Source organism: Acipenser ruthenus, chromosome 3 (genome assembly GCF_902713425.1).
Source record: "Acipenser ruthenus chromosome 3, fAciRut3.2 maternal haplotype, whole genome shotgun sequence".
NCBI lineage: Eukaryota > Metazoa > Chordata > Actinopteri > Acipenseriformes > Acipenseridae > Acipenser > Acipenser ruthenus.
Window position 1 is genome coordinate 6,648,330 of NC_081191.1, and position 26,571 is coordinate 6,674,900.

The window sequence follows — 26,571 nt, forward strand, 5'->3', positions numbered from 1 at the left end:
ATCCAGGCTTTGGACTGTGCCACAGTATGTGCAGTAGTTTCTTTGTACTGGTCATTCAGGTAGTTGAGTTTCTTCAAAAATGTAGATTCTTCAAAGCCACATTTTCTGAATTAGTTTATCTGAAAAATGTAGTTTACTTGAAGAATTGAAGGCCCTGTATGTTTTATGAATATACATTTCATGACTAACACTGGAACAAGATCCTGGCTAGACTGCAGGTTGGAGACCGCTGATTAGGAGGGTCCTTCTAGTCAAGCAGAACATGCATTATACAAGAGAGTTCTAGTGATAAATGACTTCCTTGTATTCCGTGATGCAAAGTCAATATTTCTTTATTGGTTCTCATTTTGGAATTCCTCTTGCATTCATTCAAAAACAACAGCAGACTATTTGGGTGAATTGCACTGTTCCAAATTAAGCCGTGTTAATAAAAAGATGCAAAACTTGATTTAAGAAAATAATTCTCTGAATTCAGCTGTTTTTCATACAATGTGTTTGTTATACAGTATAAACACAACACATGAACGTTCATGGATTGATTTATTTCTTTCATGAGGATGGCTGTAACCAAGCCATTTTGTTGGTTTCATCACCATGTGTGGAAAAACCACAGTACTGCATGAACATTAAATAATGAACAACAGCGCTAGAAATTCGTAATTGTATTCAAATGAGAAATGAGTTACTTCATTCAACCTGGAACCTTCCAGGTAAAACGTGAATTGAGTTCTGAGTTAGAACCTTTGATGGACTCAAAATGAAACGGCAGTACCCGCACCCTTTAGAAATCAACACAAATTAAGAATGTTGTTGGTCCTGAACATATGCAACATTCCCTTCTTCCTACAGTCTCAGGTTTACACTGATGGTTCCTCCCTCATTGGAAACATTTAAGAACAGAGAAACAGTTCATGTTTAATGTTACGGGATGACATATGTGTGGTATTGAGAAGAATGAATCAATTGTTTAGATGCCAGACCTCACCACAAGCCTTAGGCATAGTGGATAGAAGGCTTGGTTCAGCTCTGTGGTTTACAATCTGTTTGTTTGCAATGAACGTGTGTACCAACACAGCGCTGCTGCGGGGGAATCACATGGGGCAGAGGGATGGCAGATCTGTAACACAAATAAAACAGAACGTCTAGGAGAATTTGAACACCTAATAACTCTTAAGTGGGTTATACAAATCTGCTTAAGGTTTAACTTAAAACACTACTGACAGATTTAAATTAACCAGTAAGTGTCCAATATTGTAAATCTGCAGATTGGGTTACAGATGTGTGTACTGTAGTGTTTATTACCTTGGGCTTCCTGCCAGAAGTCTAGAGGGACTGATTTATTCTGCAGCCTAGTGGGCTGAGAAAGGTATTTCATGGCCCTCTTTTCAGTTTAAATACACTTTCTTAAGTGAAAGGAATGTCTTAACTTGGCTTACTTTCTTTTTATTTGCAATCTCTGTTAGAACCAAATCCTGTAATTTCTATTACATCATTGTGAATAACGTGTTTGTCTGATAGCAGAAAACATTTTGAACTTGCATCTGATTTGTTTTCATCCAGTTAGCCAGTTATCATTCCCTATGAATGTACCGCATATAAAATACAGGATACGACTGAGAAAATTGTCATCTGAATCCGAATTGTGATAGTATTGCTATGTGACACAAGTCATATATACACTGCTTTTTCCATCCAGCTATAGAAGGACTCGTGTCCAAAACGTTCTGATATAATAGATTTTCTTTATCAATTATTCACATTTGTGTGTACCTACGTTACTTTTTTCTTGCACCTTTTGGTACACAGCAGTTTTCCTATAACATATATATATATATATATATATATATATATATATATATATATATATATATATATATACACACTTGCTAGTTACTTTATCAATAAAGTCCACTACCCATGTGCTAACTAGACTGGGTCCTCTAATTCTACCCTGCTGTGTGAGTACCTGAGCACTGCTACTGAAGCCCACCTCACAATGCTGAAAGTCTACCCTGACCAGCACACGTTCCAAGGTGATAATGCAACCATCCACCATGCTCAGTGAGTGCAACCCCCCACAATCCAACGTGGGATAGTGATTAGTATACTGCTACATCTGTTAAAACAGCGACTGCTTGAGTGCCCGTCACAAAAACAACCAGCACACCATACTTGGCATAATCAATACAAGGGAGCACTAAAAACTCTTTTTTGTTGTTGTTGTTAAGTGCTGCTTGATTGATTAAATTAAGTCAAGTCTTTAGTGCATGAAACCCTTTTCAACTGAGTGTGTATTACTGTATCCTGTTTTTAAAAGAACTGTTTGACCTAATGTATGTTTATTAACCAATACAAAATACAAATCCTTAAAACTCTACTTTTTATGAATAGTCCCATATTACAACCGCCTTTTTGGAGAGACTGAAGATGCCATAACCTACTGCAACAAGTAATTGGGCACACTTACTTGGTTAATAGATTCGTTGTAAATGCAGAGAATGTAAAAAAAGAAGCGAAAAGTTGGTCTCTGAAAATGCTGGCTTTCCTTTTTAACACTAATTAAATATACTGTTTAAATGTCACACAATTGCAACTTAAAAATACAATTATTTGTTGTAACCCTAAACCCCAACACCACACAGAAACTCACGTGTTCTCTTCTCCGCGGGTTTAAAGTGAAACATTACTTTGCATACCATGCAAACCTTCTTGTCCAATGAGAAGATAGAACTGAGAGACTGTCCAATGGGAAGAGCAGAGTCTCCAGCAAGCAGGGAAAGAGGAAGTAGCTCACAACCTGTGAAGGGGCTGCTTCTGTATCTGCTAGGCTGTGTTAAAGAATATGTGAAATGTATGTGTTGACTTCCTCATTAGTCTGTCTAACTGCAGAACTTCCTTATTAAATTCACTACTAAAGAAAGCCCTAAATAAAACGCAGAAATGCAGCCTGTACCGGAAGACATAAAGACCCTCATATCAGGTAAAACATAACTGAAAATGTCAAACTGTGTATATATGCAGCTGTTTGTATATAACTTTTGCTATTATTTGATAAGAGTGTCTTTTGTTATACTGATTCTGAAAAAAAGAGGAAGTGGATGAAAAAAAAAAACCATTAGAAATGATAGAATGTATTACCACTACTTGGTTGTAATACTATGTTTGTAAGTACGATTTTAAATCTCACCAGCTCACAGGTGATAGTATATATCTGAGTATATCGACACAGGTTGTTTTGATTTGAGCTATATCCAGTAGGCCAAGATAAAGAAGGTTATATAGAAAATACACGTAGCACATCTAATCCGGAAGAGTTTTCTTTTTCACAAAATAGTCCTACATGTTACGGGATTGTGTGCTGCTTCTATTATTTTAGTTTATGTTAATAACCGGTTCCTAACCGGTTGAGGTGTAAAAAAAAAAAAAAAGGCAGTTACGGCTTCTGCTGTAGCTGTGAATTCTGCAAATAAATACAGTGTTAAAGTGTATTAATTACTGTATCGTGAAGCTTTGCTACAATGCTAGGATTTGTGTATCGTATTTAGTCAAATCCACATTTTGTTTTTGTTAATCTCATGTGAGTAATACTCATGTATGGGGTTCATGATGTGATGAAATTTAAGGTTTCTTTTTTTTTTTTTTCCCCCTGTCCTGTTAGTTCATGTCACTGGCGTTTCTAAAACAATGCCTGTGTTGTCTGGTGCATTGATCTAGTGGAGACAACCACAGTGTTATATATAATCACAGTTTGTACTGACCTCAGATATTATCTGAGTTAAAGCTGTTTATTTCAGATAGCGGTTTGCATTTTGCTTTGCTGGATGCTGGGAACAGGCCGGTAAACCCTTTGATCAAACGTTCATTATTATTTATTATTATTATTTATTTCTTAGCAAACGCCCTTATCCAGGGCGACCTACAATTGTTACAAGATATCACGTTATTATTACATATAATTGCATTTTATTTATTTATTTTTTACATTATGTTTACATACAATTACCCATTTATACAGTTGGGTTTTTACTGGAGCAATCTAGGTAAAGTTCCTTGCTCAAGGGTACAGCAGCAGTGTCCCCACCTGGGATTGTACCCACGACCCTGCGGTCAAGACTTGTAGTTCTTAAGAGTTTCATGAAATCGACTACAGCGCCACAGTTTATTTGTTACAATTGTATATGTAACAAATAAACATTATATATATATATATATATATATATATATATATATATATATATATATATATAAATTATAAAGAATAGCCTTTGCATGTAGTTTGGATAATTTCTAATATTTAATATTTAATACTAATCATCAAAAAGTATATATTTATTAAACATAATTAAGAAAATAAACAATTTTAATACCAAATGCTTATCATACAGTAATACTCAGGCAATGACCTAAGAATCTCAAACTGTTTTTTAACTTATCATAATTAATAATTGTTATCTTCATGATCAGATTTGGAAAAGTTTTTATCAGATGTGCTGAAAGGAGAAAACCTAAGCAAGAAAGCAAAAGAGAAGAAAGATGCCCTTCTCAAGAAAATCAAGGATGTGAAATCAAGGTACGGTAGAAATACGGAGTTGGAAAGCCTATGTAGATTCACGGTCTACTGTAGTCCCACCATCCATATAAAAAGTGTAAATCCATCAAGATAACAAGAAACAAAAGCATCTGATATTAAAATGACTTCCTGGTAGAGGTGATAAAATCAAGTCAATGAAACCTCAAAACCTCATCTGCGCTGATCAGCCTCACTCTTCTATAGACCCAAAGTACAATACATGTGGTAAGCCCATGTGACACTTGTGATGAACTGTACATCACTGCACTGTGTGTGAGAGAGAAATATGTGATCCTTTACTGTTTCAAATACTCATAACACCCCTTCTATGTTATGTTATTGTATTACCCTAGCTGTAGCCCCAAACCTGACCTAAACCGTATCATTAAGAACACTTATTACTAGCAAAACAACAAGCCTTAGCCCCAACCCTAGCATTAACCTTCTTGTTTTTCATTTTTATGTGAAAACTCAAGAGAATTAGAGGTGTGAATCACTTGTACGAAAGGCTAGATACAATATGACATTATAGAAGGCGAGCTGATTGTTCAGGTTTGTTATTCAAACTATATTGTTAAAATATCATGTCTAAGTTTTGAACAAACGACCCAAAGCCAGTACTGTTGTCAGTGTGTAATGATCTCTTATTGTTTAGTGAATAGTTTTTTAGTCGTTGTGTGTATCTGTTATGAAGGTTGGCGATGTATATACATTTTTAAAAAGCCAAGCATTGTGATACATATGGATTCTAAAAATCATATTTAACAGAATTATTGAAATTATATTTTAGAAATATCAACATTTTTTGGTATTCACTTACTCGTTTACTGTTTTTACAGTTATCCCCAGGAGTTCCAAGAAAAATGTAAGTACATTATATGTTTCATACATTAAACTAAAATACAACAATGCACTATGTACTGACTGCACATCATGTTGAAGGAATGTATCTGGTGATTGGATTTCAAAACCTAGATGAGGGTGCAGTCACCCTCTACTGGAAGAAATATAAAACAACATGACCACTTCATTTTTACACTTAGTTTACAGACAACTCCTTTTGGTTTCAGACATAGGTAATATTGTGTCACAATGTGAGACAATTTTTATACACTAGGAGGAATTAAATTACTTATTCAAGTAAAGAAATCCTATAATTGAATATGATTAAAAAAAAAAAAAGTCGAATATAAATAACATATTTTCATAATATACAGGGTCTTGCAAATCAAGAATATACCGTTCAGTTTGGTTAGTATATACTTAGTTGGTATATAGAATGTAATTATAATTAGTAAAATTATTCATTTAAATGCAAATAAAGGTTACTATTTTTTTCATTTGTGGTAAGAAATTAAAATAATTAAGTTTCAGTGATTTAAAAAAAAAAAAAAAAAAAAAGTGGGAATAATTCTGAAGGTAATAAAACATCTTTAGCATTAATGCTGTGTTTTGCTGAACCCGCTAAAGTGTCAGGAGTTTCCCTTCAAAGGGTCATGACCTGGAGTCTGTTACTGCTGGTATGAGGGTCACAGCTTGAGGTCAAGAAAAGCCTGTGTGAATCTGTAAGCATCAAATGACTTGATGTGTTGTAGCTGCAGACACAAGATGCTCAGGCTGTAACTAATGTCAGTACTAGCTGATAGTCTAGAACAGGGCTTCCCAACCCCACGTGTCTTCTGGTTTTAACATTCCAACTGAGCTTTCAATTACTTAACTAAACCCTTGATTTAACTAATAATTTGCTTAATTAGACCTTTTTTACTTGTTTTCAGCTCTTAAACAGTTGCATATTTCAAGTCAGCTACAAGTAACATGAACTGCAACTTTTTAGGAGCTAACAACAATTAAAAAGGTCTAATTAAGCAAGTTATTAGTTCAATTAGGGTGTAGCTTCTTGAGAGCTCAGTTGGACTGAAAACCAGAAGCCACACTGGGTCCCCAGGACCAGGGTTGGGAAGCCCTGGTCTAGAAGGTCCTGATAGTTAATAGTAATCCTGGTCAATCAGTGCTGTAAAGACGTGGGTAAACAAAGCTGTTCATAACTGCATTTTAAATGATGTCAGAAAACATGGACAGATAGTATTTTGTATGATGCTGTATAATGAATGCCCTTCTAAGTATAGTGCAGCATTCATTTATAACAGGAAGCAATACAAATCTGGAGCATGGCGGAAGCATCAAGATGACTGTTGTAGTAAAGTTAATTAGAAAAGGTCTTGGCTAGTTTGAAAACCCAATTATGGTCCTATATTAAATGTAGATTTATTGAGGATTGCGTTCAAATAAAGACTGTTTTCATTATAAGGTAGCAATGTGTAGCTTGTAGTCAAGTGAATTAAGGATTAAAAAAAAAAAAAAAGTAAATATGATTGTACAGTATTTTGATTGTATACTGTATATTTAGATAATTCTGTTTAAGAAAAGCTGTTTATTGTTAGAAAAAAAAACATTGAATATAATTCTGGGCAAAATCCAATTTTAATGTATTCACTTGCATGAAGCTCCCTGGATCGTGAGCATACAAACTTGTGGGTAGGGAGGGTTGGTGGGCATTGTTTAATATATATGTATCTCTGTTGCCGAGGCTAGAGCCTCTTATTGACCATACCTTTATGTAGTCTAATGAAGTTTGTAAATATTAAGAGTTAACAAGACTTCTCTTCAGCAGCCTTGAAGATCAGAGAACTCTAGCAGGATAAATAATTTAGTTAATCAATTAGGAGTGTATGATAATAATGTATTGTGACGTGGGGAATTTAATGATTTTAATTGTAGTCTTTTTTTGTATGTCTCAGATCACATTGTCAATATAGTATATGTCCTGGCATCCTTAATTTGCCTTTTTAAATAATATTTCAGGACACCCTTGTAAATGTGATATTATATGACCCATTAGTTTGTTTTCAAGTTCCAGTCCTCTGGAAGGTAATTGCGATATACAGTACACCCTTGCTATAACAAACTTGTTGGGGTCCAAGCCTTTTGTTCATTTTATCAAGGGGTTTGTTAAAGCGAAAGGGCAATCAAAATGAATAATAAACTGTTGGAGTAAGTTAGAGATGAGATTGTAAAAAAATAAAATACAAGTAGAATTACATGTACCTGTTTGTCTCATGTATGCAGTATTCTGCCTTTGCTTTATCCTATTCGTTACAGAATTAAAACGCAGTACAAAAAGCAGAAATCCCGAATTGAGGCTGAACTTCTTTTCAAAATCAATCTGCCATGAATCGTTTCAAAGTGCACTAAATCTTAATCCAACATGCAAGAATCCCAAACTGATCTTTTATTCCAAATCAACCCGACATGAAAAGTTTGACATGAAAAGATCATCAGATCCTCAAGTTTTTTGTTGCTGTTGTTATTTTTTCTTTAATCAATTTTGTTGCTGCATGGTTGCTTAACAAGCTAAAAAAGTTCTTTTTGACAACCTGTATTCACAACAGAGATTTGCCTGCGTTACTTGCAGTATTTTTTTTTTCCTAACTAATTTTACGTATTATTTTTAACATATTTTAATCCGTTGGCACAATTGCATAATTAACTGATTTATGTTGGTCTTTGTGAAATTTACCTTATCTATAGCAAAAACTAAATTTCTGCTGTTGCTACAGCAGACCCCCGATATTTAAATAACCTTTAGTCAATACTCAAATTAGCATGCTTGTGCAGAAAAGTCTTGGTTGTTTCCTGGTCATTTGTTCATAAAAATGTATCCGTCTATCTAGGTAATTACAATAGTGATTTCCATATGCCCCAACTTGTAGTGTGATAATTAATTAAAAAACAGAACACAGGTTTGTTTGAGAATTTAGAACAAAACCTAAGTTAACTACTATGTAAGACCATTTAGTAACTGATCAGTTTTACACAGCAAACAGGTACAATAATATATATATATATATATATATATATATATATATATATATATATAAATTTTAGCTCAAAGATCCAGCTGCCCAACGTTTCGATATGTTGTACATATAATATATATTTTTTTGGTTTTAAATAAAACTCCATAATAATACAATTTTTTTCACAGGTGATTCGGTGGACTCGGATAACTATGAAGACCTGGAAAACGATACTGTTTCTATGACCTCAGAAAGAAATGATAAAGATGAAGAATCTCCCTATGATGGTATGTGCCGAGTTATCTTGAGGTGTCCATTTTTTTCTTTGTTTTTGTTGCTTTGTGGTGAGTGAGGAGATAAACTGGTCACAAAGAGTTAAATATATCAACCTGGCTTTAAAGCAGATCAGTGGAACTGAAGAGCTCTCTCTAGTGGTACACCAAGAGAAGGAGTCTGTTCCCGTGTACTGGTGAATGTAGGATAAACCATATAAAGGCTTCTCAGGATTTTTGGTGTATTTTTAATATAAATGTATATATTTTTAATCCTATAGAAATAGTTAATATTGCAACCTAATTGGAACTTATTTGGATTTGAAAAAAAAGAAAACTCAGACCATCCCCAAAATCTTTCTTGCCCTTTACTGTACCTAAGTATTAAAACATATATTATGTATGTTATTAAAATACACCACCCAAATCTCAAACTTTGCACATGTAACCTGTTTTTTTGTTTAATGTCTGAGACTTTGAAATCTGTTGTAATTGCTTTTAAATTATTACTATCTTTTAGGAATTGCTTAAATTATAATCGATTGCGTATAAAAATGAAATATTCAGCAGTGCTACAACCTGTGCTAAACTGTTTTTAATACATGATAAATATGTTTGCACAGCGCTGCCGTTTCCCCTTGGAAATATTTTTAAGAAAAATAAAAAACTGAAATATCTTGCTTGCATAAGTATTCAACCCCCACACATTAATATTTGGTAGAGCCACCTTTCGCTGCAATAACAGCTTTAAGTCTTTTGGGGTAAGTATGTATCAGCTTTGCACACAGTGTCGGAGTGATTTTGGCCCATTCTTCTTGGTAGACTTGCTCCAGGTTGTTCAGGTTGGTTGGATGACGCTTGTGGACCGCAATTTTCAAATAGTGCCACAGATTCTCAATGGGATTGAGATCAGGACTTTGACTGGGCCACTGTAGGACATTCACCTTTTTGTTCTTGAGCCACTTCAGTGTTGCTTTGGCCTTGTGCTTGGGATCATTGTCCTGTTGAAAGGTGAATTTCCTCCCAAGCTTCAGTTTTTTAGCGGACGGAAGCAGGTTCTCTTACAGTATTTCCCTGTATTTTGCTCCATCCATTCTTCCTTCAATTTTAACAAGATACCCAGTCCCTGCTGATGAGAAGCATCCCCACAGCATGATGCTGCCACCACCATACTTCACTGTAGGGATGGTGTGTCTTGAGGCATGGGCAGTGTTAGGTTTGTGCCACACATAGCGCTTTAAGTTTTGGCCAAAAAGCTCTGTCTTGGTCTCATCTGACCACAAAACCTTTTCCCACATCGCAGCTGGGTCACTCTCATGCTTTCTGACAAACTCCAGACGTGCTTTCAGCTGGTACTTTTTGAGTAATGGCTTCTTTGAGATCTTGATATGGTTGACTGGTGCACCATTACTCCACTCCCAGCCACTGAACTCTGTAGCACTGAACTTTTTGCATGGACCACAAGCCTGATTGATAGAAAAAAATATAAGTGGGTGAATGCTAACAGGCAGATAAAGGCTGGGTGAAGTTTTGATTTTCATGTCGGACTTGGGTGCATCAGATTAATGGAATTCCAATGAGCAAGTGAGGTAGTGGCAGCCGTGTCCGTGAAAAACAGATGGATATTCTATAGTCGTGTCAGATTGTTAATGCCAATTACTTGAAAGGTTTGTTGCTCTTTCCACTGGGGATTTTCAGATCATTGATTTTAAACCAGGTCCTGATTTTCTTTTTCAAGTTACAGATGTTAACATCTAACATAAAGGACAGTTCTCAGCAGTTATAAGAGGGTTTTTTGTTTTCCTCAGTACTGGTGATTTCTAGAAGCCGATTCATTTTAAATCGCTGTTTATCTTCCTGTGCCAGCCTGGATTATTTAACACTGAAATGGGTGTTGCTTGCTTGTGCAAATGCTTCATGGTTTACTGGCCACCAAAAGGAGAACTAGGAGAAAGGATACAGTGGTGACACGTGAACCAAACAACAAACTATTAAGCACTTGCTATGTTTCATTTTTACATTTGACATGTGTTGATATATGAGTAAGCTGATTTACTTATTCGACATCTGTAGAAGCTGATTTGCTGCTCATTGGTACTTTTCATTTTTATACTTCAGACTTCAATAGTTGATTGGTTTCTGTACATGGTTAATTTCAGCTTGCATTTAACAAACAAAGGTTTGTAAAATGTGTATTTAATTTATTTCCCCCAGTTTTATAGAATGTGGTGGGTTGTTTATATTAGGCATGTAAGTCATTATGGACAAAGCTATTTTATTGATTCTTTTTACATTTTTTTTTTTAATTACATTATAATCCACTCTATACAGGAGCCATACAGATGATTGTAGTATATGATTATTGCTTATTGCCTGAATGTGTTTGCATATCTCATCTTCCGGATGAATTCTGGAATTCAGTAGAATAAAAAGTGTGTTCAAATGAATAAGGTCTCAAAATAAAGTGTAACTGCTATTTAAAAATGTTTGTTCGAAAAGCTGAAGCTACAAAAAAAAAAAAGGTTAAAGGTATTTGGGGTGCAACAGATACACTTGTAATACAAGTTGTGGTTTCAGTAGCAGATGGAATAGTGTAGTAAAGGAGGTGGGTTATAAATCACAGATTAAAGGCAACTGAAATGTTCCTAGAAAATGTTGGCCTTTTAAGTCTGTATAAAGCTTAACTCCTGCAAAAGCTTAACAGAAGGCCTAACATCAACTTTGTTTTTTTTAAACCATAAATACAATAAATGTATCTGGAACATTACAATTTCAAGAATTTGTATACATCACTATATTGGTGCTTGACAACAAGAGTATTAAGATAGTCAGAGAAGCATCTGCGGAGTACTTGGGGGAAACCAAAAAATGTTTTGTCCCTGAAAGATTTCAGTTTCAGTGTTCCTAACCTTTTGAGAGGTTCATTTGAAAGAATGTATACAGATGTCATCAGGGGAACAAGTCGGATACATCCGCTAAATGATGAATTTCCAGACTGTACTCTTTAGTTTATCAAGGTCCCAGGCACATTTATCAAACCAGGAGAGGGAAGTCCTTTGAGGTAGGGAGGTAGCTATTATCTACTCGCGCTTAATATTGTATCACAAACCCAAGAAGTTTGTTTTAAAACAAAATTGCCTTGGAGCATACAACAACCAGTTTTATATTAGTCTTGCTGTGTCTGATTCTGATAAGAAACACATAACTACAGAAGTTCATGTAGGGTTAGATAATATTTAACACTTGGTTTACTTAAGTTACCAATGAAATTATGAAATTGTACTTGCTTAGACATTATGCACATTTTACGAATATGGGAATACAATATTCATTTTCTTGGTTTTCTTATTTATTTTAGTTTTAGGTGGAAAAAAAAACCACAAAAAAATCCAGTGCTACAGTAAGAGCCACACTTAATTATTTTGTTTAAATTGCAAATGCTTAGCAGCAAAGAGAAATACTACCATCTTTTGCTTTTGGTGATAACGGGAGTTCTTTGACCTTTCCCGTGATAAATTATGCAAAAGAAAAATATTTATATTCATTTAAAGTATCTGCAGTGGAAAAACAGTCTCATTACCCTGTTTTGATCAATTCCGGGCAGCCTGAGCTGTAGCACATTGCTGTAGCCACTGGCTGATGGAATGCACTGAGAGGAGCCTCATGGTGACAGTGCTCATCAGAACAGGGTTCAGCCAGCGGTCAGTAACAAATAATTCAAGATTGTTTCTAAGTTTGCAGCTGGTGGAATTTGCTTGTCGCCCTAAGCCCAGTTGAGCTACAGAGCCTGGCTATTTGATTTTTTTTTTTTTGGGGGGGGGGGGTTAAAAAAAAGAAAGAAAAGGCGTATTTGGTTTTTAGCTACTGCATATCACACAACACCAAGCATTTTTACAACCTCCAAAGGCTTTCCCTTTGTGATGGCAGAATAATACTTTTATCGCTGGTTAATGGACAAAATAGTTATTTGGCTTGCAATGCTTCCAGTTTACTTTTCAGTATTAAGGTTACATAAGTAATATACAAAGATTTTAACTCTGTAAAAAGTAATATCCTCACAAGACTGCTACTTTGGATCGGTTTAATTTGTTTAAAAATAAAATAAACGGGAGGGGGGTGATGAGCCATTTGAAGATGTTGATGCATGTATGTTTAAAAAAAAAAAAAAAAAGTCATGATCTATTTACTTGGTCTAAACAGCAGATATTTTAATGCTGTTTTGAAGTAGACGTATATTTTACAACCTTGTATCAAGTACAAAAAAGCTGCGAAAGTGAAATTTGAACAGTGCAGGGTCAGGTTTTATAGCTCTTTCAGAGGCTCTGGCAGGAAAAGGCATGCCGTTTTATTTTGTATTACCATTCCCACAATCTGCTATGGCTACATTTTCACAGGGCTAAAACATAGTTCAAATAAGTTGCCTTACATAGTGATGACTTTATTGTGTTTGTGGTTGCAGACTGGTATCAGAATGCATTTTGTGTAGGTGATGGGTATATTTATTTTATTAATCGATATCTGTATCTCAGTTTGAATGTGTACCATTGTAATTCAAATGTATGTGTAAAACTGTATTTTACATTTAACAGATAGTTGGTTTTGGTAACATGATTGAATATGCATATACAGTAGGATACACCCCCAGTGCATATATGTAAATTATTTAATCATATCCTTATGTAACTATCACTATTTAATCATATCCTGATGTAACTATCACTATTATCTGCTGTATTATTGAATTGTGGTTTGTCACACTTGAACAAAAGTTATTGTATTTCTTGCTCTTATTGTATTGCTTGTATTGTAACACTTGAAATGTATTTGCTTACGATTGTAAGTCGCCCTGGATAAGGGCGTCTGCTAAGAAATAAATAATAATAATAATAAATTGAGCCAGTGAGAAATCTGTGCTTCTGAGAGCCAATCTATATTATTCAGGGGAGGGCATATTTAAAAAAACAAACAAACTGGTTTTTGCTTTTTTAAATTTGTATTTGTCATTTTAGAAGTGCTTTTATCCAATGCGATTTACAAAGACTAGGGGGTGAATTTACAGTTGACTTCGGTTTTACGTCTCATCCGAAGGACGGAGCACAAGGAGGTTAAGTGACTTGCTCAGAGTCGCACACACCAAACCTCCTATAGCCTTTCTTATCTCTCTGTGGTCTTGAATTGGCAAAAATCTGTTTAAAGTATTCAAAGTGGGGCAAACTGTGTTTCATCTAATCTAGCCGTACAATATGTATTTCAGTCAAACCGTTATCCAGCATCTTTGTTTGTTCACAAACAAAAACTTTAACCAAAGATTGTGTTCAGTCAGCAAAAGTTTTGGCTTGGTAGCCTTTAACATTAGATACTCCCCAGGGAATTATGCACAGAAAAAATCTAAATTATGCTAATTTATGCAGTATCTCTGTACAAGTATGTACAAAGTAACAAACATATTGTGCAGTTGTATTGGGTTCTTCTTTCATACTGGATATAAAAATACTAGCATAAAAAAAATCTATTTTTTAATATGTTTATTAAGCCCCTCTGTCATTTTTTTTGTAAACCTGGCATATGATAAATACTTTCTGCTTTGAGATGCTTTGAATTCTTTAACATCTGTGTTCTGTGATTCTCCAAGTTTAAGTAATGGGTATCGCACAAGAAAAATTAACCATTTCATGACCGTAATCTTGCAAACCTGCTGCTACAATGGTTTTAAAGCCTCATGTCTTGGACATCATTTGAGGTAGTGTCTTCAGATTGACAGGGTTATGTAAACACTGCATGTGACTTTACGTTTCTTGGGTACAGAGACAGTGACGTTGAGTCATGTTTTAGTATTTGGTAAACAGGTGTTTCATATGAAATTCTCAGTTCAGTTACATTACTGAATTTTTATTAAATTAATTCTATTCGATATGCCGTTCTCGCATTACAGGAATTCTTTGTGTTTTACAAAAACTCCTGTAGATTTATTTTTAGGTGTGTACCAGTAATTAAAATGCTTCAAGTAAACATTGGGGTAAATACTTACATTATACTAATAAAACATGCAAGATGAACAGTAACCATTTATACTAAACTGTTTCCCTGTTAAATACGGTATCCGAAAAGTATTCTTTCTGTGCTAGTTTCGTATGTATGTGCCAATTCACTCTCAGGATCTTGAGTTATTAGAAATATACAATTTTGTTTTGTAGTGCCTTTTAAAGAAATTCTTACCTCTTATTGATTTTATTAGCATTATTACTGATCTGGCTATTGTACTGAGAATCTTTCGGTTCGTCACTTGTTGTGTGTGTGTTTTTTTTTTTTTGTTTTTTTTAATATATAACTGTTTAGGATATGTATGTATTGTAAATATTTTTTGTTACTTTGACTAAGCTTCCAGTAAACTACTACCACAGCACCCTTGGAGACAGTTCAGAGTGCATGGACAGGAATGCAACACAGAAGTCATTTTAGAAATCAATGCCTCCTTATTTCAATGATTTCAATTATTCATAATGTATGTTCTGATAGCTTAAGGAAATTAGACTTGATAGTCTCAGTAGAGTTTCCAAGTAAAGTGTTTGAAATAAGCCTGTAAAATATATAGTTAGTAACTTCTTGTAACATATTGCCTACTGCTTTGTAATAGAGTCCATAATGAGAAGGCGGCACAATTGTTTGTGAGATTCTCAGTTTAACCATGTTCCTTTTAAAAAGGAAGTAAAACCCCATTAATTAATTAATCTTCTTTATTATGGTGTATTAATAGGGTGCCATTGTATGTTCTCACCTCTATATTGCTAGTATTTGTAAAACACCTTTCTGCCCAATCCATCAAGATGCTTCCTGCCTTGGGGACTAAAGTCAACTTTGCAGCTCAATGCCACAAACCTTAGCCTATTGTTGCCAGATTTGTAATTTTCATCGCTGAGTTTGTCTTGTTGTCTGCCTGTTTGTTTGGTGGGTGGATGTAAACACCCAAGAAGTCATTTAAAGAAGAAAAGCAGTGAATGCAGTGTTTTAAAACAGAGAACTTTTACCACAGTGACAAACTTGATCAATCTGTGCAAAGGGAATTTATCATTAGACATGAAGAGTACACACAGTAATGGGTGCTGGAGCATTTTACCATAGTACACCTTTTTGTGTTTTGTTTTATATTTTTAAGTGCAGTTTTATGTTCCTCTCTTTTGTTAGGTTTTCAGATCAGATTTTTGCACTGTAGGACGTGTGATTTACTTATCAAGAGCATTTCATATGTGTTTTTCATGTTGTTAAAATGCAGTATAGTGTGTGTGTGTTTTGTTTATGCTTTCTGTACAGTAGGTGGGCCTGAATTTGTGCATGCATGTATTTGCTTACGATTGTAAGTCGCCCTGGATAAGGGCGTCTGCTAAGAAATAAATAATAATAATAATAATAATCAAGCATTCAAAGTTCTTAAGGAAGATCAATCACAAGTAGCTAATTTTCTATATTCAGAAACTGTTTCCAGGTTCAAGTGATAGCTTAACAGAACTATACCCCCCCACCCCCCACATTGCTTTAGACCAACATTTCCCAATGTGGGGGTCACGGCAAGGTTTCTGATGGGTCGCCAAACAATCTAAAAAATATGACGTTTGGTGCACACTTTTAAGATGTAGTTTCACTATACAACTTATGCTTATATTCAAAATACATATAATTTGCATAGAAACCATTAGCAGTAATTATGTTAACAATGTATTGTTTTATCACCAGTCTTCTGCTTTAAATATAAGGTAACATTTGAAGTACGATTGCTTGGGATTTTGAAAACAGTTGTTAAAATGGATGCAAAATGAAAAAAATGACTAATCATACTTGCAGCTCCAAGAAATAAAACAAGCAGACAAAAAAACTTGCAATTACCATCGTATATTAGCTTCAGTTTTTCTTACATTGGTGACGAGGATGATCCACGTGTTCATGTGTCATTTCTTGTGAAGTACTGGCGCACGAAAGCCAAGGTGTCCAGATTGCATTGGGAAACCACACAAGTTTTTCCAGAAGAAAGCTGATCAATTAGCTGAACAGCAAGATGTTCTTAAAAATTCAGTCAAATGCACAGTTTGTTTTTACAAGAACGAGCAGTTCAATAAAATAAATTCAACAGTGGTGGGTCGTCAGCCGAGGCAAGTGGGCATGGCCTCACCAATAATTCCCAAAGGCAAACATTTTTTTTTGCATATTTGTATTATTTAATTGAAAAATATAAACACGTTTAAGCATATTAAATACATGTAAGTCCACAGAAGTGCTAGTGACATTATTTAAAAGTCTCAACTCGCCAGAAAGCTGGAACAGTGTAGTACTGCCGTGTGACGCACAAACCTTGGGTGCCTCACAAAGCTGCTTGTTACCATGGCAATTCGCCACATATGGTAACCACAGCTTGATGAGGCACCTACTGGATTTGGAGCAGTAAGAATGTGTGCGATTTTTAATTTGTTCAATAATGGCTTTAATTGAATCTGATCATTTATGCGACCTGAGGAAAATACATTTTACAGTAAGCTCCCAAGGAGAGAGACGTTCAATTGTTAAGGATGGCAGAATAACACTAGCACTGGAGATTTTCAAGAAAGACGGTAAATGAACGCGACAAGGAGTTCATAAAATGGAAGGCAGCGCTGTGAACGCGACAAGGAGTTCATAAAATGGAAGGCAGCGCTGTGAACGCGACAAGGAGTTCATAAAATGGAAGGCAGCGCTGTGAACAAACTATTGTTGGCCATGTTTCCTTCTTTCAACTAAAGACAAGTTTACATCTCTTAATGGAGTAAAACTAACAATTTCTTGCCACGACATGACAAGCTGCCTTGTTCGTTTTGAATTAATAATTTAGTGATATTGTATTTGTCTTCATAGCGTATGTTCTGCGCTGGTGTCACATATTTGACTTGTAGAACTAAATAGTACGTTTAAGATTCTGATTTGCCAATTGATTATAAAAACTGCAATTCTGTCAATTTTGTGGTGTTTACAGTGCTAATGTTTTTCTTTAATTGATGGGTGTATATTTTACATGGCAACGGCAGTCTGTTATTTGAATGCGTTCAAATTCTCTCAGCTGAGGCATATACGCAGTCAGCTGAAGAAAGTAAATTTTACTTTTAGTATGTTATCCATTGAGTAGGGGGAGTGGTAATAACTATTTTGTGATTTGTGCCTCACCTGTCAAAAAAGTCACGAGCCGCCACTGAAATGCAATAAACAATAACGAACACAGGATAAATAAAGGGTTTAATAAACAGTCAGGTAACACAAACAAAGCTAACAGTCTCTGACCTCTAATTAAAAAAAAAAAAAAAAAAACAAAAACAGCAGACTCTCTCCCAGAGCTCCAAAACACACACTTCACCCAGCCCCTCCCTCTGCCAGGCTTACATTTCGCTCCGTCGTGCGCGCTCCCCCAGTCACAGGCACGCATTCCTGTCACACCACCCATTATCTCAATGCACCCACATAGTCCATTAATCACCATGGGATCTCTCCTGCAAATTCATGTTTGCGATCAGCTGCAGTCCCAATGCCTGTGTGAAGGGGACCCTTAACTCAAAAACCTGGGCTGGCTGTCGTGTGAGAGAGTGTTCGCAGAAGTGGCACCCCCAGGCTTGTCTGCCTCGTTGTTACAATATGTTTAATACCATTTTTTTTACTAATGATTAATTTGATAAAATAAGTTTCTAGGTTGATAAAATGATTAAAGCCTGAATGCTTATCTAGCGTATTGTAGTTACAAATAAATTAAACCTCAAAATTTGTTTAAAATACTGAATTGTGAATAATTTTGCGCTGTGGGTTCATTATTCCTCTGTTCATTTGGGTCGCCAATCAAAAAGTTTGGGAAACACTGTTTTACCACACTATGCATATTTGAAGCCCTGAGATGCAGAATGCTGCTCCCACATCTCCCAAATTATAACTATCCCAAGAGCTATGTAGATCAGTGTTTTGCAGACACTGTTACACACACATTTCAGGAGAACTTATTTTATACAAGAAAATAAGTGAGGCAAGGTTGGATAGTAAATATGACTTTATATATTTTGTTTTACTATAGCTGATACAGCATAAGTAAATAAATAAATAACAGAATGTTTTTGAAGTTCATACTGCATAGTTATCAAAGTTTTTTTTTTTTTTTTTTTTTGGCGTAGAGCTCGCTGTCTTGTTTGCTGACTGCTGCATAATCCAGTTTATAGCCCGCCCGTCATATTTGTTTTCATCAAGTTGAATTTCAGAAAGTCAGAAGACAGTGACGATGTAATCACCATCTTCGTGTTTGGACCATCTTTCTTTTGTAGTATGTTTTGTAATTCATTTTCTGTTAAGTTACAGAATCAGTGTTCAGCCATTTTCTCTTGTTGTGAGGAGTGGAGATGAAAGATGTTCCTTTGAAAATGGGCATGCCTAACAGTGATGACAGTAACCAATCACATACAGATGGAGACTTTTGTCTGGTGGTGTAAGGATGTTATGGCAATAGTTCAATCTATTTTTGCTCCTATGATGAGGTTTTAACCAATCGCAGGCCAGAATTTCCGACCACTGATTTTGTCACTGTTCAATAGATAGAACCTCATTTACACACACCCCATTCATCCGCAGCTCCCTGACAAGTTTTATCTCTGGAATACAGTACATTATTGCCAATTTAGACTTACCGCCCGCGGTGTACACACACACGTAACAACGTATGCGTCAGTCTGAAACCTGCGGAGTCGACAAGAGGACAGCATTTTTTCAGATGGGAGGATTCGTTTCTTGGTATGAGCAGCAGAAGGATGACGATTCTGTAAAATTTGTTTAGTTAGTCCAATAAAAGGTATCGCATCTCCTTCTCTTTGTCTGTCTAATTACATCACTGAAATCCTTACACTGCCCTTTTCATATTTGTATCATATTTTTTTTTCTAGCTCATCTTGGTATGCATGCCAGCTTGCCTTCAGTCCGTATACCACAAAAGCCAACCTTCGCTTTTTGTTTTTCTTTCTCATGCGTCTCAGTTTCAAACAGTTCTGCAACCTTACTCTCCGGTTCACTTTTTTTTACCCACATTTTCTAACATAAATTCACAATGATCGCCATGTTTCTTAATGTACTTCTTTACAAAATCACTCAACTTTTCAGTTCGAAAAATTATTTGTTTAATTCAGAGCGTGCACCCTCTATTTAACAATTATCACAATCCCAAAACTGATCTGTGTAGTATGGTATGCGTGGTCCTGTCCTACTCAAACACAGCAATTTATACAAGAGGAACCAAAAATACCCCTTCCACTCACTACAAGAACTAACCACTTCCCCTTTACAGTCTGCCTCTGATCTCATCGTTCTATTTAAGTACAATAGCAACTATATACTCACTGTTTGAACATCTGGTGTACACTCTCTCTTAGTCAGGGTTTTTCAGGGTCCATGTCCTTGAAGTGGGTCTTTCCTTTGAAGGTCCTCTGGTCGGGTTCAGCTCCACCAGGCTTGGCTTGCCAATTGTAATAGGTTTGTTTTCTTCTTAAAAATAATAAATCAGTCTTCAGGTACTCTTCAATCAAAATAGTTTAGTTTAAATCAGGAAGAAAGCAATTCAAAGACAGTACAAAACTTAATCCCATGCAGAAGCTGCAGGTAAACCTACAGGTCTCGACAGGTAGTATTCGAGCTGCAAGTAAAAACCTACAGATCTCGATAAATGGAATCTTGTGCAACGAAATATAAGTTACAGTCATTAATATACAGGGCAGGTTACACCCCACAGGTAATGGAAATCTTCTTTCACCAATGAACAAAGTTGGCCCCCCTTTTATTGGAGGCGTGCCAGCCTGCGCCCCGTGACAGCACCTTTTGGCCAAAGTTTTGTGGATTTAGAACCAATTTTATTTTGGGTTTTATTTGTAGTTCGTACCAATGTAGAAGTAGAAACAACTCACACATAAACAAGGGTCATACGCTCGAGATGACAACTGCTCTTTGAACCATAAAAAACTGTTTTATATCATGACTCTCAGATATGCAGGCACCGTTTGGCTGCGTGCAACATTACGGAGCTACAAGGACAGGGCATCCTTAAGCAGTATATTTAAAAACCTTACATTAAATGGAGGACAATCGCACAGTGTTCAGAGACAGAGTTTAAATGATTTATTACTTCTTTACCATTTAAAGGGGCACATTAAAATTATTAAAATGTATATAAAAACTTAGATGATATTGTTTGATTTGTTTTTGCATACACTTGTCTTTGTTGGTTCCACCAAGACTCCTACTTTAGGAAGCAACAAATAAAGTGTGTTTTGCTGTGTTCAAAATGTATTTTTACAGGAAAAATACACTTTCATCATCAAAACTTATTTTAAGCCAATTTGGTGATGTGGCCTTGACCTGATGTGAACTGACACTGAGATCAGGACTGTATCAAATTTTCTTTAGACGATTCGGTCAGTAAAGGTGTTTAATGACAGTGTGAACACTTAGAGGTGATGATTAATTGGCCTGGGCACTTTGGGCTGGCTTTTGTGTGCCATAGAACATACTGGCCATCAGCTGGCAGGCATGCAGTCTTGTAAAGGGCTTTCTGCTTTGACATTGACCATATATCACTGCAGCTGTGTCCTTTGATTACTGGGAGGACTGGGAGGGCTTGCAGAGTGATTAATAGCCAGGATCAATGTTTCTGCCCAGCACATGACATTTGGTCACAAAGCAACCATATACTTATCCCCCTTCTCACAACGCTTAGGAGAAATGAAGGATGAGACCTGCCAATTTGTAGTTGAAGTGCTTCCAATTTATAAAATGAGTCAACTTTGACTGTATGAAATTATTCCCCATTGAAATAATTAGTGCAGCATTAAACACAATTAGAGCTAAAACTGAAGGAGTGTGCTTGCTGAATCCGAGCCCGATGACAGATGGTGTAAAGCTGGATATTTGGCTGGAGACAACATCCATGAGTTTATTTTGCTGAGGCACTGAAAAGAAGAATATGTATCTGAGGTTCATACCTGTAGTTCATTATTACAAGCAAAATATGCCACTACATTATGAAATGCTATCTTTTTTTTAATAATAGGATGTGATTATAATATTTTATTAACATATGATTGCTTCAATTATCTAACCCCCTCCCCATACACTATTGTATAGAATACATATTCTTTATGGAAAGTACAAAAGGGGGTCGGGGGTCGGGGGTCGGGGGTCGGGGGGGGGGGGGGGGTGCATGGTTCAAAAGCTTTAAAATGCTACAGCAGTTCACTGAGGTATTAACATTTGCAGTAATGCACAGACGGTGTGTAGTTTTGTCACTTGACCTCAAATGACCCTTGACAACGGCAGCCATTTTGGGATCACCATGCAGATTGACTGGCATTTAATCTACAATCATTATTCATATTGGAAGTCCCTATGCATATTCATGCCACATACTTTTGAATAGCAGGACAATGCACAATTAAAAATGCAGCAGCCACTATGTTATATACCCTCTTTTTTTATTGTAATGTAGAATGGTCTGAAACCACCAGAATTCTACTAGCTTCACTGGATTCAAACTCGTCGTAGCATTTTGGTTTTCTTTTAAAACTGTTCACTATTTCTTTAAACCAAAAAACAAACCAAGAAAACAAGTATAGTTTAAGTAAGGGATAACACATGACAGGGCGTGTCTTGTCTTTCATTTACATATGGCTGTAGTTGGGTTGGAGGCACGAAGTTGTATGTTAATGTAACACAACACCCAAGCCCTGGAGTGTGAAACTTATGAAACGGATGCAATTTTAAAATTAAAAAAAATGTTTTTTTTATTTTTGAAAATAAAATTAACAATTTTATTATATGTCCTTTCACTTTGGATAGTACCTCAAACAAGGTTCTATTTGTTGTAAACATTAAACTGGAGGTTTTCGACGTTTCCATTTATTGTAATTAATTAAAATGAATAATACCTCCGTGCTGGTCTCGATTGCTCCGTAAACCGAGCTGACATAACCCGCAATGTTAGTCTTGTTAGTGACCAAGCGTTTAAAAATGCCAGTTATGTATTTTTGTTGATAATGAAAAAGATACAGAAAAGGAGGCAAAGACAAAGTTCACTGTCCACGCATTACTACCACTGACCTGGAGAAGCTAATACACAAATACATGATTGGCATTTTTTAAATGCTTGGTCACTAACAGGCTATCATTGTGGTTTATGTCAGCGCTGTTTACGGAACGACTGAGACGAACATAACAAAGCTAGAAACTGAGTACTCTTGAGCAGCCGAATTACGCACTGAAGTATAAAATTCTCGTAACAGACAGTTTACATTTTCAAGACGATTTACCATTTCTTCATGTTTCATCCAATCATTAAAAACATCAGCTGCCCAAGAATTAGTTTTCTTCGATTTCATTAAGTTGTTGACTTGTTAGATCTTTGTCTTTTTTTGCTTTTTTTTTCTCAACGGAGGTTTTGCTGCTTGTAATTCTAGCCACTTTTCTACTGTCATGCCTCAGAAAAGATGAAATGTGACTAAAGGAATGTCACTCATTTTTTAAAACTTTTAAAAGACCTCTCACAACAATGTGTATATTTATTGCAAGTTTAATTTGTTGTATATTGATCATTTATTAATCGAACTGTGCTTCGTCAAAAATAAGTTTCGCCATGCATTGTACTATTTTACTGCATGGTGAAAAAAATCCTCAACATCCAATCACCGTGCAGCTTCCAAACACTCTGTTTTATAAGTAAGGGATAACACACGACAGGGCGATTCATAGCCTGATAACCATAGGCCCACCATTCATTTCTAGGGTATTTTTTCAAGGGGTGTTTTTGCAGATAGAACCATGTAATTTAATAGTCAATATATTTTGTGATACATAATACCATCTGACATTTTAATTTTTTTTTTTTTTAATTAAACACGGAGGTAAACTATAGTTGTCAAATATGTGTTTCTGCTCGTTCTCTGTGATATTTTTCATGCAACTGTACTTGCATGAATTTTCACAATCTTTAAATGCAGCTACATGCTTTCCTTTCCTGCATACTATGTATGCCTTTCCTTCCTGGCAGAGGTATTATTTTTAACTGCATTCCATTCCTGTGGGTTTGCTATGGTGTTTTTTTTTTTGTTTTTTTTTACCTTTTCTTATTAGTCCTTGCATCTAAACTGCTCTGTAAAGATAATTTTGCATTGGAATGCTGTCACTGGTGCAGTGGCTGCGGGGACCCCTGCTGTGAGCTACTCTCTAAGTGTATCTGCTCTCTGATTTGACTGAAATATAAATTGTATGTATCGGAATGTAATTAAAATTATAACAACCTTTTCTGTAATCTGTGAACTACATATACCTTAAAACTTACAATATGGTATTCAAAAACTGAGGGGAAAGCAAATTTAGTTAAACGTAAAGAAAATAGTTATATCTATTTTTATAATTAGAGACCTAGTTCTGTATGTGAATATTTAATACTGTTATTACAGAATTGATGACTTGGTTTAATAAGTCAGGTTTATTAAGCTAACTTGGGAGTATGCTAAGGTTTAAATAGTCTTCTTGGGCTCTCTCTTACTCATGCTTGCTGTCACTTTTCTGCCTTGATAAAAATAAACTAAAAATCAATTGTTAAGCACCCTTTCCAGACCTAACAACCCAAACCATCTCTGTATGTATTAACTTCTTTTTTAGAATATACCTGTAATCTATTAACCTGATTTAATAGTGTTCAGAACTTCATTAAATGGCAGCATTATGTTGTGGTCTGCTTGCCAAGATTGCTAGATCTGGTCTGGTGACACTGTTCTTAAAGACTTTGGCTGTTCAGCTGGTAAGGGGATTTCTGATTGGTGGAGATGATGGTGCAAGATAAATCCCTGCTGTGTGCATACTGTAGCATTGTAAGAATAGACGCACCACATTTCCTTCTCCTTTCACAAACCTTATTGAATTTTAACCCCATCAATGCTTTGGTAATTAAGGTTTCCTAGACTACCGTAGTATTCCAGCCAATCACAGTTGCTATGGCTTTCCATTGGTTTCAAATGTAGTGTTAAATTAGATAAATGCACTGATGTGTTGCTGATGATTATTTAAGTCTTGGCATATCAAAGGCAGAAAACTGGTCTATTTAATTGGTTTGGGTATTTCTAATAAGGGCTAATGGCTATCAAGAACAAAAATAAAAATCTCTTCTAATTTTCCTACACCGACTGGCCACAATATGTACATCTGTGGGCTAGGTCTGTCCAAGTTGTGCTTTCTGGTGCTCGTTTGTCTGCTTCGCCATTCCAGGAACACCTGGGAGACTGCCTTGATGGACACTATCATCCTCTTGTGAAGTCAGAGAGATTTTTTAAATCACTCTATTTATTGCTAACAATAATAATTAGAATAAATGTGTCAAGTTCTTTTCCACTTTGTAAAACTGACAGTTAACAAACGTAATCCCTTGTATGTGGTTGAGTATAGATGAATTACTGATGTAACATCCTTATGCAGCTGGGATTATTGCTCCAAAAATACATTAGAAGCAGCATGGCAACTTCTTTCCCAGTGTGTAATTCTGACATTTTACAAACTTGTCAACATATTATTATACGCAGATTATAGTTAGGCATAACTAAGTTGTGACAGATTCCAAAAAGCTGTCTTGCATTTGTTGCGGAAGCATGAAGATACTGAATGCTGAATGCTGAAACAGTGTTTGTTGTGTTGGTTTATATGAAATGTAAGGTTTTTTTAATTTTATTTTTATTTTGTATTCATTCCTTTTCACCGATTTATTTCTGTCTTGGTGTCATAAATGAATTACTATAAACCCTTCTTTATGTATTGGTGTACATGTACTTCTGAATGAAATTCTGGTAACAGTGTATTAGCACAGAAAAAATAAAAAAATTGCACTTACTGTTTTTTGAGGCCTTCGTTAACACCATCTGTACATATACTGAACTTCTCAGTGGAACTTGTAAGAAAATAATAATGGATCTGACAACTTTATTTTTTGACAAGTAAACTACCAAGAGGGAAGTTAGATGGGTGTTTTTCTTAATTTTAATAGACCTGAACAAAAATAACTGAATTATTGAATGTTTTGCTTTTTCATGCAGCTTTGCCTGTATTTCCAGTGGGGTGTACTACCACCTTAACCATCAATATCAAAATAGCTTACAGAAGATGAAGGTTAACATTAATATTAGATTGAGGGAATTACAGAGGGGTGTCCAAATAAACAGTAGTTTCAGTTCAATAAATTGGAATATCTTTATCTGAAACTGTTGTTGGTTCCCTAAAACAATTAAGTTGTTCTTAAATGTATAGTCTTATATCAAGTGCCATTATTGCTTACATTTGTCTCTGTTGTTAGGCACTTCGGTCTGTGCATATTTATGATGAGGGTACAGCTGCCTCATATATACAGTTGCTGTTGTTGTTATTCCCAAAGGACCGACCTTGTTCTATTGCGCACTGCTACCATGTGGAAGAACAGCAGAATACACTTAATAAAACAGCCTGTGGCATATTGCCTGGGGATTCACAATCATATTAGCATATATTTTAAAAGATAAATCCAGTTTAGTCTTGTGGTTTGAGTGAAGACTTCGCTACTGGTTCTGTACCACGTGACCTGCTGGAAATGTGACACATCAGTGACACTATCGCCATGAAAAATGTTTTGGAGAGTAGATGTGGATTACGCCATACGTTGGGCCTAGTCACAAATCTTTTTAGTTATTTAAAGAATGTGCTGTCAGAGTCAACCTTTATGGATTAAAAATAAATAAATACTATTGGTCATTGATATCAGACTGGATTTAACTTTTGTAAGTGAGCCAGGGTATAACTAATCAGCAAAACCATTACTTATTGA

At 35.6% G+C, this 26,571-nt stretch overlaps 1 protein-coding gene across 2 annotated transcripts in view; it reads left to right on the forward strand.

Moving 5' to 3' along the window:
• The first annotated feature begins 2,757 nt into the window (after positions 1 to 2,757).
• skap2 (src kinase associated phosphoprotein 2) overlaps positions 2,758 to 26,571 on the forward strand; it is a 65,202-nt gene continuing 41,388 nt past the window's right edge. Inside the window, exons 1-4 of one of the 2 annotated variants that reach the window (XM_034058763.3) lie at positions 2,758 to 2,980; positions 4,465 to 4,570; positions 5,410 to 5,435; positions 8,616 to 8,714. In XM_034058763.3, the coding sequence (XP_033914654.3) occupies positions 2,941 to 2,980; positions 4,465 to 4,570; positions 5,410 to 5,435; positions 8,616 to 8,714 (271 nt within the window). In that variant the 5' untranslated portion in view covers positions 2,758 to 2,940. The remainder of the gene's footprint in view (positions 2,981 to 4,464; positions 4,571 to 5,409; positions 5,436 to 8,615; positions 8,715 to 26,571) is intronic. The other variant, XM_034058761.3, reaches the window with a different exon arrangement.